The sequence below is a fragment of the Podarcis tiliguerta genome (genome assembly GCF_965153285.1).
Source record: "Podarcis tiliguerta genome assembly, chromosome: 3".
NCBI lineage: Eukaryota > Metazoa > Chordata > Lepidosauria > Squamata > Lacertidae > Podarcis > Podarcis tiliguerta.
This window is the reverse complement of record NC_139536.1, coordinates 18,725,827-18,747,475: the sequence shown is the minus strand read 5'-3', so window position 1 is coordinate 18,747,475 and position 21,649 is coordinate 18,725,827. Positions and strand designations below refer to the sequence as shown.

General features: G+C 42.3%; 1 protein-coding gene across 1 annotated transcript in view; it reads right to left on the bottom strand.

The window, feature by feature from the left end:
- TTBK1 (tau tubulin kinase 1) overlaps positions 1–20,876 on the bottom strand; it is an 85,274-nt gene extending 64,398 nt beyond the window's left edge. The window contains exons 1-2 of the mRNA XM_083433256.1: positions 20,721–20,876; positions 647–794 (exon numbers count right to left, since the gene is read on the bottom strand). Coding sequence (XP_083289382.1) covers positions 647–794; positions 20,721–20,828 — 256 coding nt within the window. The 5' untranslated portion in view covers positions 20,829–20,876. The remainder of the gene's footprint in view (positions 1–646; positions 795–20,720) is intronic.
- Positions 20,877–21,649: the final 773 nt, after the last annotated feature.

Genomic DNA, 21,649 nt, shown 5'->3' with positions numbered 1-21,649 from the left:
AGCTACTCATCTACTTATGTGAATATTCCTAGCACAGTAACGCTGGTTATATTTTACATAGTGGCAAAGTTCACTGCCCAAGTCTTTAGGACTGTCATAGTAGCCTTTAATTCTTGTGCTACTGCCACTTTGCACTAATTCTATAGCATGTAAGGTACATTTAGGACTCTAAAATGGCAACATCATGTTTGGTTGACACCAAGTTTGCTGCTGCAGCCTAAGAAGGCAGATTACACAGGAAGTATGTGCAATTCTTTTGGAGGGTGAGGAAGGAGATATTTACACTTAAACTGGTTTAAATAGTCAACCCCTCTCCCCAGGAAACCCAGGGGAATGTAGTTCTAAGGCTGAAGCTAGGAATCTTGAAACAGAGGATTCTTAGTATTCTCACCAAACTACAACTTACTGAATTCTTATTTGGGACAGTGGGGAGTCATGACAGCTAAAGTGGCATTAAACTGGTAAAAGGTTGAAATGACTTTAAAGAGAAACACAAAGTGCTGTGCACTAATATTATGTGTTATGGGGTTCTTGGGTGGTGGTGGTTGTTTTGCCAGTAAGCACAACAAAAGAATGGAGAAGGTGGACAAGATATGAAAACCCAAGTTCTAGAAACTTACATTTCCAGAACAACTTTACTTCTTACCTTGTAGCTTTTTTAGGACAGCCACCTCCATCTTGAGAACTTGCTTTGGCTGCTGCGCTGACTCCACCTTCAGGGCCACATTCTCACGGGTCAAAAGATCCATTGCCTCATAAATCTCTCCAAAGCCACCACCACCAATCTTCTTCAGCTAAACGGGAGGAGAAACATTATCATGCTTGGCAGAACAAGTTTTCCCCTGACTGAGAAGAATAAAATTTGATTTGGTCGTAATACTGAAAGCCAAACCACACAACTAAATGACTTCACAAACGCAAGAAAGCAGTCAAAATGGTTTTGCTCTGAAAAATAAAGTGAGGTAAAAATAGGACACAACATATATATTCCTACCCAACAGATATCTGAATCATGTCCTTGTTTGAGCAAGGTGAAAGTTACCTTAGTTCATGGGAGAAGTCTGCCTAGGATAGACAGCCTGGCTTTGTTTGACAAGGAGAGGCTGAGCAACATCTCTCTTATTGTTGCAATACATCTCATAAATTTGAATCAGAATGTATTTGCAAACCTCCCAAAAGCAAACGTGGGCTGACTTTGCCATATCAAAAATGCATGAAGGTAAATTCTGAACTGCCCTGAGACTTGCGGATACAGGGTGGTATATAAATTCTATTATTATTAGTAGTAGTAGTAGTAGTAGTATGCACTGGCTCCAAAATATGGTTTATTTCCTACTTTTTCTCACTTGCTACAAGATGACCATTATTTTTCAAGCAGTGGGTCTTTGGCCACATTGAGGTGGGGCTCAGTGTCGCAGTCCTCCCTTGCTTGCCTGTCCCGTGCCCTAATAATGCTGTGGTCCTTTGGCTGGAACAATGCAAACAAACTGGAAATTTGAAGGGGATAAGAGAGGGAAACTGTTACATGAGGCAGAAGTGAATGTAAATGGAAGTTGAAGAAAGTCTCGATTTGGTGGAGGGGAAAAGGCACAAACTGACAATGAAAGGAAAATGGGAGAAGAAATTACAGATTATGGGTTAAAATGCATGTGAGGTTCGGAAGGGAAAAACAGAAAAGAAAAGCCTTCTCCCCTTAGAATTTGTGAACCAGCAAATTCTGTCCACAGTGGAGAAGTTGTCACAAGACCTCCTCCAGAGCAAAAATCTGTACGCAACTTGAGGAAAGCTGAGCTAGGGAACTCCTTGACGCAAGGAAAATGTCATGGCAAACAATTTAGCAGTATCCAAACATGAGTTAGCTACCAGTAGAAAGAACCAGTAATTGTCAGCTTGTTATACCAAACCCTTCCTCTCCGGCTATTTTGTGGCCTACGTTGGCCTCTGTAATTTTAGCCATCTCAAGTGGGTCCTGGGAGTAAAATGTTTGGAAACTACTGCTCTAGATGGCTATACAGTGGTACCTCGGGTTAAGTACTTAATTCGTTCTGGAGGTCCATTCTTAACCTGAAGCACCACTTTAGCTAATGGGGCCTCCAGCTGCCGCCGTGTCGCCGGAGCACGATTTCTGTTCTCATCCTGAAGCAAAGTTCTTATCCCGAGGTACTATTTCTGGGTTAGCGGAGTCTGTAACCTGAAGCGTATGTAACCTGAAGCATCTGTAACCCAAGGTACCACTGTACCTTCTGACTAATCACAGGCTTTTTACAAGGCACTGGCAAACTAATATAGAACAGAATTACAAATGTGGCATTGCATTGATTTCTAACAAAGAGATATAACATTCTTGGAAATAAGATTTGGAGCTTCTACAAATATGCAATGGCATGATATTGTATACAATATGACTAATATTATAGAACACACTGCTTAATGACTGAGAACAAATATTCTGACCGCTAGCATCCAACCTCACTTCAAGATCCTGATGCTGACCCACACAACCCGTGTTCTCGAAATACATGCCCTGCACACCTTTGCTCCTAATTAGATGAGGCAAGGCGGTCCTGATTAATATTTCAGCTCTGTTACTAAAACATAATGCAGGATTTCTCAGCAGCCGTTCCCAGCTATATAGGGTTAGTGAGGATAAGCCCAACACTGCCAGTCTTCAGAAACGTTATAAACCAGCCTTTGCCAGCTAAATGGCCCCACAAAGTTTTTAGACTTCAACTCCCAACAATCCCAGCCAGCACAGCTGGGCACCTGGCTGGAGAAGGCTGCTGTAAACCAATCCTTTTCTCAAAGGTCTGTTATGAACATTGTTATGAACACGTTTACTTTTTCTCCATGCTTTTCAGGCAAGGTCTGCTCTTTAAAGCTCTGTGTGCAAGCGCTCCTTTTTTACTTTTCCTCCAAAGCTTTCCCAGTGAAAACCTGCTCTTTAGAGCTGAATCAGAGCAAATAGCAATCAGCAACCTGAATAGCAATTTGTTACACTTCAGCTTTAAAGAGTGAGTTTTCGTGGGGGAAACTCTGAGGGGGGAAAAAGAGCAATTGGACACGGAACTTGAAAGAGCAGACCTTGCCCGGAAAGAGCAGGGCAAAAGTTAAGAGTGGATAAGCCCTGAAGCTCTGGAAACATTTATCTGGTGGATTTTATGCATGGGCTTTTGAAGCATCCATGGGTTGTTTTATGTTGCATTTTACTGTTCTACCATTTATTATATGCCATTCTGAGCTCTTGGGTAGCTGTGGTAAAAATAAGTAAAATACCGAAATAATCTCAACAGTTCACAGATCCTTGCATCATTGCATCATCTGAGCTGAATGCAAGTTAATCCTAGTTCAGGACAGAATGTTTCTCTATTGCTAGCTTAGTCTGACAATCCTTTAAGAAAGGACACTGCAAAGAAAATCGTTCATGGCATGATTGCACAATTTTTCTCTTAGGGAATGAGCGGAATTCAGGGGGCTGAATTATATCACAGCAACCAATCCTAAGGTGTGTTTTTTCTGGACCTTAGGTGCCTGTGGGCGCCACAGCACTCTCAGACACCCCCTTGGCACCAACCCACACCCATTCAATTAAACAAAACAAAACAAAAGGTTATTTGGCAAGGGGGTTGTCTGTTGTGGTGGGTGGAAGGTGTTGCCTGCTTTCTTTCTTTTGTCTGTGGTTTTTAGTTTGTTTTTGTTTAGGGATGTGATGCTTTGCCTGCTGGCGAATCTATTATAGTTTTGTGGGGGGTTTTACTGTGAAATGGATATGTTGTGATGCCCATTTCCAAATATGCTCCCCAGGACTAAAAAGGCTGGGGAAACATGCTCTGGTCTGTTTTTCAATTTTTATTTAAAATAGGAACAATCTGAGTTCATAATCAGAAATGGTTTAATGAGTTAAAACAAGAGCCACAAAACTTTTCAGACCAGCAAACCCATTTCAAATTAAGATAATGTGCTGTGGGAGCCAGTCACAAAATGGGGGTGATGGGGTATGGCAGAACACAAAATTAGAGAAAGTACAGTTATTGCTGCTTCAACCACTCCCCTTCAGTTGTCCAAAAATGCATGATAGCCACCAACCCACAGCCCATGGGCACCAGCTAGCGGTTACTTTCAGCCACAAGCTCATATGACAATTGAACTCTTCACTATAGACTTTCAAACTGGAACTGGATAACAATAGCACCAATTAACAAGCCATTATTTCACATCAATTAATGCCTGATATGAAAATGCCCCCCTTCCCTATTACAGCACTATAGGAGAACCAAATAGCTTTTGAAAACAAACAAGCATGCCTTTAACTCCCAACCACACAGATTAAAATTTGTCCTCAATAATTAAAATTGGTTTTTACTTGTTAATCAATGAATACAGCCAAGCACTTTTAAGCCCAGCCGATTTCAATAGGAAAATTTAACCCTTGCACAGCTCTCTTCTCACAAAAGTCAATGGGGCTTGGATATGTTCGCTTTTGACTGGATCCAACCAAAAAAAAGGGAAAGCTAGCACATGGAACTATAATCCTGTGCACCTTTACCTGAGAGTAAATTCCACTGAATAAAGTGGGACTTAATTCTGAGTAAACGTAAATAGAATTAGACTCTAATCTTGGTCTGTAAAACCAAGTATTTCATTCTCTGTTTTTCTTATATATCCCATGATTTCTCTTCTGTATAGTATCCACGAATTATTCTTCCATATAATATTATTTTTATCCTGTTTCATTTAAAACTAGTTCATATAAAAAAGGGAGATTTTCATAAAGGAGCTGTCCACCACCTCAAACTAGAAGTGCATTTCATACAACAACCACCTGAAAGTGTGATGTCAAATCCCAGTGAAGAGATGGATAACACAGGGGCCACTTTCCTATACACAGGTCAATTGCAATTCAGGATAAAGTGCTGAGCTCAACTCTTTACAGTAAGGTAAAAATGAAATATACACCTTGTCTCCCCGACAGCCTTACACTGGTTATTGCCACCTCAAAATAAAATATGTGCCTACTTCTGCAGCACCCTCAAGCTCTTTTCAACACGCACAAAGGGGATGGGGGGATAAATAACAGAAGGACACAGAGGAAAGGTGTTTTATGGGCAGTGGTTGAACCCACCTGAAACTCTGCTTTGCTCTGTAAAATCTTATAGGGAAAAGCAAGGTCTACTTTGAGGCTCTTTGTATGATTCGGTTTTCTACCGGGGTGGGGGTCTTCTTCCAATTACAATCATTTCTTATTACCAGGATAATCTTGACATCAACCAATTGAGAGGATATCATAAACTCATAAATTTGAACAAATGTATTTATGGAAACAAACACCTATCTTAACACTGTGGAACGGATCAAAGAACCTGCTCAGTAGTTACATGTGATCATGGCGGGAGTGCGAGGGGGGCATAGCTAACTATGCAGTATGACCTGCTCGCAGCTTCTCCCTCCAGACTCTTCCTTTCTCCATTGGGTTGGAAACCATGTAGCCAAAGTGCTTAGACCTTGGGTGAGTAAACCACAGGCCTAATTTTACGCAAGTGTGGGGAGCCAAGAGGGAGAAAAGGATCCTCCCCACTCTCAGCATGCAGTCTCTGGCAGATTAGCACCAAGGAAATGTGACACACCACAGAAAAAGTTCCCCAATCCTGGGCTACTTGTTACCTGTGGGCTGCCAATTGCAACCCCTAATATTAACTGGATTAAGACCCTGATGTTGGGAAAGATTGAGGGCACAAGGAGAAGGGGATGACAGAGGATGAGATGGTTGGACAGTGTTCTTGAAGCTACCAGCATGAGTTTGACCAAACTGCAGGAGGCAGTGGAAGAAAGGAGTGCCTGGCGTGCTCTGGTCCATGGGGTCACAAAGAGTCGGACACGACTAAACAACAACAAGTGGCTACGGTACATTTTATCTAAGGGGGTTGTTTGTTTTGAAATCCAAATGAGTTCAAAGACAAACTCTACAAGCTTATCATTAAAAGCCAGAAATTCAAAACTATTCTTCTTATTCTCTTCTGTCCATAGTTTAGGAAACTTAAATAAAGCTATCCACTATGAATGAGCCACACTGAACAGTTTGAAAGGCAAAGGTTTGCATTCACCACTGGGCAGCTAAGCATCAAAGATGACTTGGAATCAGGGAAAATGTCAACTTTTCTAGCTCCTTATATGCTCATTGCACATCACAATGTACTACATTGCCTTCTTAATCCACGCTATGTAGATATATTCATCAACTCCTAAAAGTTAGGAACATTTTTTATTTGCAGTTGAACTTAAGGTGGGTTACAAAGAAGAAAGGAAATAACTGGAGCACACTTAAAAGTGTTGTCCTGATTATTTCCTTTGAAGTTGGGCAACCTGACATAATGGGTAACCCATCCACCTGTCAAAGTGGCCTAAGGTAGGATGTAGGGGAACTTGGGAACCAGCCAAATCCATTTCCCCATTCCTGTCTGGTTAAGCAGAGAGGAGAGTCAGGGGAAGCAGTAATTTCGCCATAGGGGGCCCACCCCATTAGCTGGCCCAGAAATGGCAAATGTAGAGTGGGGGGAAAGAGAGATTCCCAGTATTGCGGCACAAAACAATTATCTTGTCCTAGAGCAAGACCCTTATGACTAATATCCTGCTCAATGTAAAGGCTTCCTTGTAACTGAAGCCAAGAGACTTTGAAAGAGGCCCTGCTAGAAAGCCACATATAATGAGTTGGGGAAAGGAGAGGAAGAAGGCTTCCAACAGCCAGGAATCTCATATTATGCCTGAGTAGAAGTAACCGCATTTTTACTGACACTCTCCCTTCACCCCACACCCTTTCACACACTGCTCCTATAGCACTGGCAGGTTTCCATTCACAATCCTTCAATAGCTATCCTAGACTTCCTTGAGACTGCCTTTTGGCTCATGAACAGTGTTTTGCTTAACCTTATTTCACCTTTTATCTAGGGCTAAATCACAAAGCATCTGTTAATGTAACTTCATGAATACCAAAGCCAGTGTACTATGAACTGCTGACAACCCTGTTCAGCAAGGGCAAATATAAATAAAAGGAGTGTGCATCTGAATGGTGTCAATCACAGTCAATCTGGCTGGCAAAAAGAAGTGACCAAGCAGACTTGAAGAACTATTGATCACTGAACCACCTCCCCCCACAACAAAAATCTGCACAACTCTGTGGCAGGATTTCTGCCAAGTATTCTGTCTTGTAAAGCAATTTATACTGACCAAATACTTAACCAGTTCCATGGCTGGGAAAATATGCAAGGATAGAGGTTTCCACTGGGTGTGTCAACTCTAAATTTGGAATAAAAGCCTTTCAGACAACTCTAATCAAACCAGCCTAGCCAACATTGTACTTAATTACAAGACATGACATAAATCATTTAGACAATTGAAGACTACAATCAGTGGTGGTGTCACTTTGCAGTCTCCGAGATAGATGTATGGTGTTTTATAGGCCAGAACAATGCCCCACTATAGCATTGTCTCTGTTTCCTGAGCCAGAAGTCTTCTGAATTACAAAAATAGTGACACAAATGACAAATGTTGTAAGCTACCTGCAGCTTGCTGATATAACCACTGAGGCCCAAACTTCACATTACAAGGAATTCATAGCTGCCACCAACAGAAGCAGTCTAGCAGATCGTTAATCACAATTATTATTTGTGGATTTACAAACTGCATTTCAACTCACCCGAATCCTGAAACTGGAGAACTATACAGGAAAACGTCATATATTCCTACTGCCTCCTTCAAGGAGGAAGGCACCAACCCCTCCACACAAAGATGGGTTTACTCCCTGAACTCACCCAGCCAACTCCTCTTGGCTAGTACAAATTAACTATGTTTGGCAGGTGTCAAAGGAGCATGCTGTGGGCCAAACCGCTGCAATCATCTTGTCCATGTCCTCATGCTTCATCAACTGAAACCAATCCCACAAGATGTTCTGTCAAACACCTCACTTGGCTCTGCAATAACAGTAGCATTCAACTAAAGATAGAGATAGGTGATTTTATCTTCAGAATGCCTGGGAAACTTGTCACAACAGGCCTCTAAGTTGTCCCAAAACTCTATTCCTGAGGACAACCACACGGAATAGCTCTGCTGGCAGGCTACTCCAGATGGAGGTGGCAAAGTAAGCCTTCTTTGTCACCTTTACCATATTGCAATAGGCATAGCTATTGTGTCCGATCAGTTTCAAATTGAGTCTTACACCACTTGTGCTCTAGCCTTCGTCCAACTTGTTTTATAGCTTGGAGCTCCCTGGAAAACTGAGCAGCTCTCCAGACAGTGTCAGAAAGGGCACTTGGAAGCAATCATGTCAACAGCCCAGCACATCTCACCATTCCGTAGCAAGAACAATGCCTTGACAGGATTGCTCTGGCTTCTGGAAAATCCTTCAAAGCTTTCAGGTATCCCTTGACTTTTTTAAGTCACCAGGGGTGGATTATCCTAATAGGTCCCACCACGGCGGGTTCATCAGACCTTTGTGATGAACAAGGTCACCTTGTGTGCCATACATAGAAAGGCTAGCATCATAAAACTCAAGACTGGGAGCTGTGTAACATAGTAGCTAAGAGACTTGCAGTCTCGGGTTCAAATATGGCCTTTGGATAGCCTTCAGGAAGCCACTAACAACACACCATCTGCAACACAGGGACAATCTTGCGGACCTACCTTGCAGAATTGTTCTAATAATTATTGAGATAGGTGAATGTAAATGAAGCACTCTGAATATTCTACTGCACTATACAAATTCCAGGTAGTATGAATATTAAAATCTCTCTTAGGATGCAGGGAGGTGCTGCAAATCAATTCAAAGCATATATTAACACTCCCTCACTGCAAGACAAAAACATGTGAGATATCACAAGACTAAGCAATGGAGAGGACAACGTGTCTGGACATGGTTTCTGCTTCCAAAGAAACAGCATTTAGTTTAGTGGTACGACTTATGTCAGCAGTGAGGTAATCCCAGCTGAGGCGGTTAATGTTGATGTGAACGCATCGTGTCTGTTGACAAAGTACCGAGACTGTTATTGGCACAATATGGAGAAACTGCTAGCAACATGTTCATCCTCATATTTGCACTGGATGACCTAGCTGGGCATCAGGACATCTATTCAAACTACATGATAGCAAATGTTCCACAGTGCATTTCATGTCTTACTCTTGTTGACTAGGAAAATTCCCAGTCGGATGGTATATAGCCCAATGCCATACAAGTTCACTCAAAAATAATTCCCATTGAATTCAATGGCAGTTACTTCCACAATTACTCCACTGTATTTCTGCTCTAATCTTTGAGGCAAGAAAAACTGTTCTTTCTGTGCTCTGAACTACATCTTTACATTACATATCTTTCTCTCACTTTTTTGAGCTAAAAGATCTGCAAGACAGCTAACAACGTTTTAAAATGAAGCACATATTAAAAACAAAGCACATACACAAATCAACCAAGAATCAGATATCAAATCAATTAAGCAGCAGTAAACAGAAATCAAAGACTAGCAGAAAGAAAGAAAGAAAAACCCCAGTAGAACAGCCAGAGAAGGAAACCCACTCAGGAGAGCTCTAAATGTCACCCTCCATGAACAATGTAGCTTTCACTCTGCAATGAAAACAAAGAGAGGGAGCAGAATGAACTCTCTCCAGGAGGCAGTTTCAAAGCCATGGTAGAAAAGGCCCAATCCCTCAACACCTCCTCTAAAACACTTCAAAAACAGCAAGGGGGGATTTCTGGGGAAGATCTTAATGTCTGGGTCTGTTCATAGGAAGTATAATGTTTTACAAAAATAGCTCACAGCACATTACTGGTGCAGGATTCACTCTGGAAATCTTGAATGTCTTGGAAACACTGGGCTTGGCCAGAACCCATCATCCAAGGTATTCATAGCTTCCTACATTCCTACGGATCATAGCTCCCATTATCCTTGAACACTGGCTATACAATATCTGAAGGGTCATATATTACCCCACGGATATATAAAAGACCATATTTCAGAGTTCCAAGAATCTCAACTTTCGTTTTTTAAAAGTACATAACATGAAAGTGTAGGGACCGACTCTAATAACATCTCAAAACAAAGGAAGGCATTGAAAAGCCAGAATTCAGGCTTCCATAGTTTTTATGACTCTTCACCCTTCTGCTGTAGCTAACTGAAATTACACAAAATGTATGCAAGGTTACATAATCTGACTCTTCATTTGAACAGAATTTGATGCAGAACTACACTACACTTTGGTATAGCATACTTTTGACTGTATTTTCTCTGAAGAGAAGTTTTAAAGAAATTATATGCTAGAATGAGTAGCAGAAATGCAAACCATGCCCAGGCAATCATGGGGTAGTCCAGTTAACTTGTATTGGAATGGAGGCAGGGGGATACAATGGAAAAAGAAAAGCCTAGTCAATCTCAGTATAGCAGACCACATAAAACAATCGCATTCTCAGCCACAATGGCAGAACTGAAGTAGAATTAAACAAGTGCAGCAAGGCCTGAGTTCAATTTCAAAACAATGTCAATTTCAAACAAGCAAGGTGGCGTAGATGTTTAGTACGCATATTAATGATCACAGTTTTAATTTTAAAAACAAAGGATGGATTGCTTTGCTTTCTAAAAATAGGCTCAAGCACAACTATGATATAAAAAGATCAATGAGAACACTGCAAAACATTAAGTGGATGAAAATTCAGCGAATATTGCCATAGACCCATCATGCAGAGAAATCAATGAAAGCAGAAAAGAGGACAGCAGAAAAAGCTGACAGGATAAACTTCAGGATCCCTGCATGGTATATAAGGTAGCTAAAAGTTATAGCTTCAGCAAACCCAAGGAAGGTGGCATCAGACGGCCCCTTAACTAAGTATCAATTTCAAAATAAGATACGTGTCACATGATGCTGGGATGCAATGTATGATTCCTAATTATTGCACAGATTATTTTTTCAGTTGCCACCAACATATTCAGAGAGGAATTGGGGCCCCTGCTCTGAATTTTGAACCAGCAATAGGTGGCATACACCAAGCTGAAACAGAATGAGCTCACCTCCAGTATTTCTTCTGGGTGTTAGGAGTACAAGTCTGCTTCACACATTACATTTTCTGTGTGTACACCTACAAAAATAAAACTTTTGACATACACGCAACAAGTAAACCAGGCTAACCTGTGACTCTCCCAATGAAATTAGACTATACCTCCCATCATCCCTGGCAGTTGACACTGGCAGCTGGGGCTGATAGGGGTTGAAGTCCAACATCTGGAGGACCAGAGGTAAGCCACTTTGATGGAAGCTGTGAATATAATGCAGAGACATTTGAAAGCACATGTCTGAAGCAGGTCTATCTGCCACAGAACTGGGATTGATCGCTGGTCGCTGCGGTGTGTAAAAACACAGCTTTGTGGCTGTGTGATGTGTGACCTAAGAAAGACTGTGAAGGGCTGCTGTATGTCTTGTTTACAGGGGGTATAATAGAAAATTAGAGGAGTGCATCTAAGATCAAACAAGGGGCTGTCAAATCTGAAAGTTAGTAAATAATCATGTTTTCTAATATTTTATAATGGAATAATCTGAATTTGTGGCAGCACACGAACCACTTGCTGGGGGGGGGGGAGGATACCATACTTGAAGTCCGAAAATATTTTCTAGAGGGAAAATTAAATACATCAGAACAAAGTATTTTCTAATAATTGCTGAGGGTGCTCTCTCTTTAAATTCAGTAGCAAAAAATGTTTTGTCTTTATTTAAAAAAAAACATCCTTCTTTTTTGAAATTACCAGTCTCTACTGTCAGCAATCTGAACATCAAATGCTTAGAAAGTGACTAGAAATTGAACTGTCACCCTGTTAAATGAGAAGAACTAACATCTCCATTTATCAAAAGTACTGACAGCATGCAATATCTAAGGGAAAGCGTGATAGATATATTAAACTGATATAAAAATTGTGACTGTTTCACTGCTGGAACGGTGCCAGATCCAAGCACTGAAAAGTATAAAGGTCCCAGCCAGAGCCCATTATTATGAAAATGGCACAATCAGCAAAATGTTTGGGGCCATGTCTGCAAAACTACTGATTTGGGGTCCAAGCATCCTGTTTAAGTGCTTCTGATAACTCATGAAACTATTTAACCCATGCTAGTCTCTGCAAGGCCATGTTACCAAATATTTGTGTAGTCCACATGGCTGGCTTCCAACAGTAAATATGGAAAATTATCAAAGAAAAATGTACTGATGAGGAAAAATGACATGACTTCTCAAGTGAAGTTCCTGTGCTTCTGGAAAAGCATCACAGCACTTATGCAGCAAGGTGCTATGTGGAAAATCTCTTAGAAACTAGAGCTGTTCACAAATCAATTCTCAAATTTTTCCACCCTATCCATTTGCAGAGAAATTGATAAGTGTTTGACAGTGGAACGGTCTCCCTCAGGAGGTTGTGGATTCTCCTTCCTTGGAGGTTTTTAAGCAGAGGTTGGATGGCCAATTGTCACAGATGCTTTAGCTGAGATTCCTACATTGCAGGGGGTTGGACTAGATGACCCTTGGGGTCCCTTACAATTCTACGATTCCACCAAATTTCTCCAGCAGTTTTTCAGGGATTAGGCTCACCATTAGCAGCAGCAAATACTCTGTGTGCTGCTGGTGGTTGGAGTTTCTGTCTTGCAAGTAGTAGCAACAGCAATTATGCTGGCAGCCTGGCCACATTTTTGTTCTCCGCAGTGCCTTGAACCTAGCACTATTCTAGTTTGGGGGTATGTGTGGCAGTCACCACAAAAACTGATCTCTCTTAGCCTAACCTATCTCAAATGTGAGGATAAAAGAGTGGCAGGGGAAGGTCATAAGCATTGCCCTAAGATTCTTGGAAGAAAGGCAGGATAAAAATGGGGCCAGGAAAGATTCCTTATGCAATCTTCGTGCTACTTTCCCAGAGGAAGGAGGAATTAAGGATCCGAAAAGGGAATGAGTGAGGTGCTCTCCATTGACGGTCTCTTGCCACAGTAGTGAATGAGTGTGTGCGTATAGCAAAGTATGAAGTACCATTGAAAGTTTTAGCAGTGCTATTATCAGCTTTAAACATTTCACACAAAAACCCTGTGGACTTCCTTCTCAGAAGAATGGTGGGAGCACTGCTTAATTTCTGGGGGACAGAGAAAAAAGCCAGGGCTCAGGTCTGTGTGCAAGTTCTACTCCTTCATGCCAAGTGGGTAGCGAAAGGCTGCTTTTATTGTATATTAATTCATAGCCATTTATTTAAAGTATGGGCATGGCCCCAGCTGGAAGGTGGTGGTTCTAGATTGGCATGCTTAGTGAAGGAGGGCTGGGCCTACTTAATGTATGCTGCTTTGAGTTACATTGTAAGAGAACGCGACTAACAAATAAAATAAATAAATAAATATACCCATCCCTGTGAGAATTGTTCTCTACTTAAACCCAGTGCAGTGTCCAGTGTAATTCTGTTTATTAACAAAAATCGTTTGGCAAATGCAGCGCTCATAGGTATAAACAACAGTACTAATTCAAAACTCTTTTAGTCTTTAATTCTTTATTGTGCGGTGTGCTTAACATATCCCGTTTGGGCACACACTATTCTTTTATTCCCCAACTGTACATCATTAGGGTACTTTTGAAATATTTTTGGTGACATCCTTCCTTCCCTCAGGCTATCCTTCTATCAATCATCAGTTCAAGCAAAAGCACCTGCTCAGCAACCATCTGGTACAGTTGCTGCTGCTTCATTTTAATTATTTCTTCCTGGTTGCCCTAGGGATTCATACGTTGAACATAAATGGGCCTGCCTCAGAACACATTTGTCCAAAAGTGAAGCTGGGTGACTGCAGGCAAACGTCTTATTATTGTCATGTTAACTAATGTCACCTGGAGTTCAGCTGAAACAGCCATTAACAAAAGGCCCAAATTGCAGATATTGCATGCAGATATGTGAACCTATAGACGGATAACTCCTAAAAACGGGGAAGCAACGCTCACTAACCTTTCCCCTGCCTGCTATTGTTAGGAAACAAACTGCCAACCACTGCCTTTCTCCTTAAGAGCAAACCAATTCATATTGTCCCCTCCAGAAGTATACTTTTCATCTTTCAAAATGCCATCTTGTTACAGTAACATTAGTTTGGGATCAACACCCCTGCTCCCAAGTCATCTGCAGGAATTCTACAACATTCCTGCAGATTTGGGCTTTCCACTCATTTGATGACCTTAGCTAGAATAACTGGGCAAATAAACAAGTTGTTTGGAACAGCAGTAATTGTTAGGTGACCTGGAACTCCCTCACAGAGCAGTACAGGTATAATGTCATATATCCCTCCCACTTCAATACACTGATCAAAACTCATCTTCCCTGTGAAGCCTTTGGCAAGTGCCTGAAGCATTGCAAGCTTCAAAGGACATTGGAAACCTGATCTCTTCTGATGGCTGCAGTGCTCTGTCTACCTTCCCATTCAGGTACTGCTCAAAATGTTAATTCCCAATGGCTTTCCTCTAGCCCTTTTCATCAGGAAAGTCAAGGGAAGCCCAGTTCAAGGCAAGTGCATTACTTTATAACTAAAGATCTCAAAAAGCTTCCAATTTTTGGTCAGGACAATTTAAAAAGGGCTGATCTAAGTTTACTGCTGAGCAGAAATCACACTCAGGTGGGAGAGAGTGAGTGAGGAATACGGATATCCTTTCCTCTATCCAAAATGACATCAACTCCTTGGTAATTGTGTAATCAGTTTTCATAAAAATGCCCATTCCCAAATTCAGACCTTTGGTGTGATCCAGCAGGAATGTTATTATGTTCTTAAGGGAGCTATATGAGCTGGCTCTAAAGCCAAACACATCTCCTTGACACTGAAGTAAACAACACTTAAGACATAACACCAGTCTTCATTTCACTGGCTTACAGGCACAGTTTGGGTCGAAATCAGGAGTATCAACTTACTCATTGATTTTTTTATCAGCTACTCACACTGAACAGGGATTTGATCAGGGAGAGATGGAGATAAGACTTAAACAGAAATAACAGTGTGAAGCAGCAGCAAAAAAAGCTAATACTATTCTAGGCTGCATCAACTGAAGTACAGTGGTGCCTCGCAAGACGAAAAGAATCCGTTCCGCGAGTCTTTTCGTCTTGCGGTTTTTTCGTCTTGCGAAGCAAGCCCATTAGCGGATTAGCGCTATTAGCGCTATTGGCAGTTTAAGGGCTATTAATGGCTATTAAAGGCTTAAGGGATTAGCGGTTTAGCTGCTAAAAGGCTATTAGCAGCTTAGCGCTTCAGAAAAAGGGGTTGGGGAGCGGGGAAAAAACTCAAAAATTTTCGTCATTTCCGTCTTGCGAAGCAAGCCCATAGGGAAATTCGTCTTGCGACGTGCCTCTGAAAACGGAAAACCCTTTCGTCTTGCGGGTTTTCCATCTTGCGAGGCATTCGTCTTGCGGGGCACCACTGTACAGTGTCCAGATCAAAGGAAGTAATAGTACTGCTCTATTCTGCCTTGGTCAGACCACACCTGCAATGCTGTGTCCAATTCTGGGCACTACAATTTAGGAAGGATGCTGACAAGCTGGAATGTGTGCAAAGGAGGGCAACTAAGACGATCAAGAGTCTAGAGGCCAAGCCTTATGAGGAATGATTGAAGGAGCTGGGTATGTTTAACCTGGGAAAGAGGAGACTGAGAGGAGATATGATAGCCATCTTCAAATATCTCAAGGGCTGTCACATGGAAGACGGAGAAAGCTTGTTTTCTCCTGCTCTGGAGGGTAGGACTCAAATCAATGGCTTCAAGTTACAAGAAAGGAGATTCCGACTAAACATCAGGAAAAGCATTCTGACAGTACGAGCTGTTCAGCAGTGGAACAGACTTCCTCAGGAGGTTGCAGACTCTCCCTCCTTGGAGGTTTTTAAGCAGAGGTTGAATGGCTATCTGTCATGGATGCTTTAGCTGAGACTCCTGCACTGCTGGGGGTTGCACTAGATGCCCTTTGTTGAATCCCTTCCAACTCTATGATTCTACGTTCCACTTCAAAAGATATTGGCAGCCAGGGTGGCATGTCCCATTTTGCTGTTTGAGGAGAAACGGAAAATGCAGCCTTCCTGCTGCTGCTGCCACCACACACATTCATCATTATACACTTATTTATCCAGCTATACAAATGCTGGACTGGGATTAGTGTTAAGAGAAAATGATTTTATTTATGAAATACAATCTTACATCAGTAGGCTGGAGTTGAAAAAAACTGCTTCAGGACATTCAGAACCATCCATGGCTGAACATCTCCACAGCAAAATCAGATCAGATTCACTGGCCAGACTGAATATGAAAAACACACCCACTGCACATTGGCACACTAAAACCAGGTTTGGACAGAGTATGTGGGGAAATAGGAGTCTAGCAAGCTGAAATGAGCCACTTCTGAAATCCTCATTTTTTCCCTAGTTTGTGGCTGCCTAATAAACCACAACTTCTCTCACTTCAAACAAAATTCATAAACAGGAGAGGGAAGGGTGGCTTAAGTTTGTACTGCAGGTACCCAAAGAGTCTCATTCATACCTATTCTGCTAGAATTTTTGCTGTAATGGGCAAACAAGGAAATTAAACAAGGGTTTATTAAAGCAATTTGAAGAATTACTCCTTAACATAAACTGGTATATGGCACTTTAGATAGCTTTCACATGTAACCAAAGAAATAGAAATCTATCGCACTGACACAGAGTAAATACAAAACATACAGTGAAATCTAGGGATCCCTTTGACACAACCAATCAGCTGCACTTTGCAATAAATATCCCTGTAATTAAGCTAAAACCAACACCCCAAGCCCAATTCATGTTTGCATACAAGCTCAAAAGATTTTAATGGAAAAGAATAGTATTTTAACTTAACTCAGAACTATGCAGAATATATAGATTTTTTGAAGGACAAGTCCCCTGAGACAACATGATAAGGGAAAGGGAAGAGAAAGAGAGATCAGGATGTGCAAAGATTGATAAAACCTTCATTTAAGAATTTTTCATTTAAGCATTTTGAAAAGCTAGCATCCTTCTGAGTGCAAGAAACAGCAAGAATCTTAATTTTGGCATATTCAGCCTCTACCTACAAAAATAATATGCTTAATTCAGTGTGCCACTGAACAGTTGAATACAACAGAAGCTGATATTGCTGGCAGCGTGCCAGACACTTCAGAACCCAGCAAGCATGAAAGCCACATTAGCAGTTGACCTCCTCAGCTGCAGTTCACGTATTCTGAAGGAACACAAACAGTGTGGAAGGAAAGCAAAAAAACAGCTCCCAATTACCCTGTTGCAGACAAATCCAAAAAAGTACAAAATACCTGCACCTCACTGAGATGCTGCACATTTATTAGCTGAGAGAGCAGAGGCTTGCTGCATTAGTTGCTAGACAGAAATAGGACAAGAAGCAGTGCACCAAGCAGAAACCTGGCAGCAACATTACATTTGGGACATGGTGAAGTCACTACCCGCACCATCTATCACTCTGCCAGCTCTCCTGTAAGATTTGGTGAAAAGCAGAATGAATGCATGGTAAGGTGGTGTTGCTTCCTGTTTCAAAGGTAACAGCTAGCTCTACTATTTTCTCAAGATAAACCAGTTGCGAACATGCTCTCTTATATGGTGTTGACTGGGAGAAAAGGGCCTGACAGCTCACAAGATGGGTGGTACAGCAAATCTCTTAACTGGATGAATATTAAGTGAATGGATGAATGCAGCCCTAACAGATATGAATGGCAAAGGGATGAGGGGAGGGCAAACAAGGAATCACCCATTCTTTCTTCCTTGAAGGCAGTTCATGTCATTTCTTTCTGCTGTTGCTGTTTACAGCCCTGTACCTCACACGGCATCCACTCTAGCAGTTTGAACTTGTCTTAGCAGTATCTGGAAAGGGCCTCCTTACATGGGTTAAACCACAGAGCCTAGGACTTGCCGATCAGAAGGTTGGTGGTCCCAATCCCCGTGACGGGGTGAGCTCCAGTTGCTCGGTCCCTGCTCCTGCCAACCTAGCAGTTCGAAAGCACATCAAAGTGCAAGTAGATAAATAGGTACCACTCCGGCGGGAAGGTAAACGGCGTTTCCGTGCGCTGCTCTGGTTCGCCAGAAGAGGCTTAGTCATGTTGGCCACATGACCCGGAAGCTGTACGCCGGTTCCCTCGGCCAATAAAGCGAGATGAGCGTGGCAACCCCAGAGTTGGCCACGACTGGACCTAATGGTCAGGGGTCCCTTTACCTTTACCTCACACAGCATCCAGTCTAGCAGTTTGAACTTGTCTTAGCAGTATCCAGATAGGGCCTCCTTACATGAAGGAATTAAGAGGAAAAATACAATCCACTTCACAGCCATAGTAACAAGACACTTTTCCTCAGAGTCCAATTTTCCCTAACAATCAGAAGGGCAGACACAGGGAAATTCAGCTTGAACACACAGACCTAAGGTAGTCACCCACTGTTCCACAAGGAACATTAGGAAGGCCCTGGATGCAAAAGCTTATAGAGAAGTCCCAATTTGAATAATTATATCATCAGCAAATTAGAGAAAGTAATAACTGCTGTTATTCCGTATTGTACTAATAACTCAATTTCCCAAGTGACAATTCTTATGTAGCTAAAATGGCATTCCCACAAAGAGGGAATATTAACAGGCTGAGGACAGCTCCAAGGTTTACAGAACTATGAAAAAACTTTGAGCCGGGGGTGGGGGGGCAGAACCAAGCAAGGAAGACTTTGAATCATCCCAATGAAGATCAAGCATATTCAGTGGCTACGACATGATAGCTGGGGTGGGGTGGGGGAACAGATTGGAAAACTAAGGGTGGGGGAGTGGAATGGAGTATCCTGGGAAAGGGCCTAGCTGGCATCCTGAACAGGGGTACTCTGCACTGCAACAGTTTATTGCAGGACCTGCTTGCAAAATAAGTAAAACAAACAATACATTTTAAAAACTTTGACAACACTTAAGATTATCCAGCTGCTGTTATAGTAATTATGGCCCCACAGGTAGAGATTAAATAGAAAGGAGCTATAGGGTTGTAGAGCAGTCACCTAGAATCAATCTCTGCATGGGCACACTGTCTTCGTTTCTCATTCTGATGGCATTATTAAGGAAGTACATACCATATCGGCCCGAATATAAGCCGCACCCACAAATAAGCCACACTTTTAAAATTTGGTGGCTCAGGGGAGGCTTGGGAGCAGTGGGCAAACTGCACGCCATTGCCCCGTGCTGCTTCCTACGGGTGGGGGCCAGCCGTGCTGCTTTGCTGGCGGCGTAAGGCCACAAATATAAGCCGCACTTTAACTTTTCACGATCAGAATTTGGGAGGAAAGTGCAGCTTACATTCGGGCCAATACAGTATAATCGGTCTGAGGAAACATGATGGTAGAAAATGGAATTCGCTGTTTCTTAAGATATGCTGGGTCCTCTAGGAAATTATTATTAATTATTTACTACTACTATTATTTATACTACCACTACTACTATTTATTCAACTTATATACTGCCCTTTAGCAAAAGATCCCAGGGCGGTGTACAACATTAAGAACACATTTTACAGAGCATCAATAATAAAAATGTAATAAAAAGCACAATGACATATAGCATAATAATGAAATAATCATAATGATCCCAGCCAGCCAACTTTAACAGGCCATAGACTATTTAATGACTAAAGGCCTGGATAAAGAGAAATGTTTAGATGGGTCTTTATATGTTAAAAATCAATACTGTGAAATCTGCCTAAAAGACAACAGGGAACTAGAACTGGTGGCTGGAGCAGTGGTGCAATACTCTCCAGTTGACCTGCCTCCCACACCTCTCAGCACATCATGTTCTGCCCCAGCTGCAGCTTCCTTAAATCAGGCAAGCAGAACCTTCTGCCCTCTGGATGTTGTTGGACTGCAAGTCCCAGCAGCCCCAGCCATCATGGCCAATCATCAGGGATGTGGGGAGTTGTAGTCCCAACATCATTTGAAGTATGCCTGTAAATTCATTACAATGAGCCACTGGTGAATGGTAGGTTCGTTACAATTTAGATCTTTCTTTCTTTCTTTCTTTCTTTCTTATAAACCCCCCCACTAAAACCAAGTACAGTCTTACCTCATGTTATGTTTGCTTCATGTTATGTTTTTTCAGGTTGCGTCCCGCGGCGACTCAGAGGTACCGGAAAGGGTTACTTCCGGGTTTCACTGCTCACCCATGCGCAGTAGCGCTAAACCGCGCCACGCACCTGTGCAGATACAGCGCTTCAGGCTGTGGGCTTTTCATGTTGCGAACGGGCCTCCAGAACGGATCCCGTTCGCAACCAGAGGTACCACTGTACAGTGGTGCCTCGCAAGACAAAATTAATTCATTCTGCGAGTTTTTTCGTCTTGTGAATTTTTCGTCTTGCGAAGCACCGTTTCCCATAGGAAATGCATTGACGGTTTCCCATAGGAATGCATTGACGGTTTTAAGAAAAAGGCGCAAGACGTTTTCGGCTTGTGAAGCAAGCCCATAGGGAAATTCGTCTTGCGAAGCAACTCAAAAAACAAAAAACTATTTCGTCTTGCGAGGCATTCGTCTTGCGAGGTACCACTGTATTCACAAGCTCCTAGAGGCATCAGAGCAGCTAATCAAAAAGAGGAGGATTCAGATAACTGGAAGAGACCCATGTAAAAGGGTAGTTTGAGAATAAGACATTCCATCATGGCTAGAAGAGATGCAGAGAGAGGAAAATACTCACCACTTTCCAACGGTCCTTCACCACGTAGTTGGCCGGCAGAATGTCGACCTGCTCCCCTCCCCCACTCATGTTTGGTTCGTCCTTGATAGCAGCTGCTAGGCACTGCATTTGCCAGCCAGAGAATATTTTAGTAGCAGCTCCCAATTTAAACGAGCCATTTATCTAAGGAAGAAGAGGGAAAACACATACACACGAAAGGGGAGAGAGGAGAAACACAACAGAATTAATGCAGGTCATCACAGGCAGATCGTGCTGGTGAAACAACCCCCGTTTAGACCCAGTGAGAGGAAGTAGCACTAGGAAAGGTGGCAAACTCACCTCGGGGTCAGAGCGCAGCTTGCAACAAGCCTTGCTGGCGCAAGCAATTGCCCTCTTTACAAAATCCTCAGCGGTCTTCATGCACAAAATTAGCAGAAGCGACCATGCTGTGAGTCAGCAGCACAAACTTAAAAGTAGTGAGTAGTGAAAAGTTACTGGCTTACACCATGCAGGGTGCTTTGGGGGAGAGGGTGGGGAATTGAAAGCCAGCAACTCAAAGACAGGCCGAAGCCAACTTCTTGGATATTGTCTGAGTACCACAACGGTGACAGCAACACCGTAAGAGCTAAATCTGTTCCAAGAACATAAATGATCTCACTGAACTAAACAGATGACTTTCTCTTGAAACAGCCGCCTTTAGCACTCAGCTGACCAAGGACTGCCAGGTACCGCACACAGCAAGATCCAAAGTGTGCTCTTTAGAGTGTGAGCTTTAAGAACGGCTACCTCCATAAGACAGCCCAGCAGAGAAAAGAATATGTTCAGAACTGCTTCAGCCTTCGGTGTATCAGTCGTCTTTCGACTAAGAGGCCCTATCAACAGTTATGTAAAATACGGAAGATTTCAACTCTGGTCCTCACCATGCTTACTCAGAAGTGCTATTGATATGG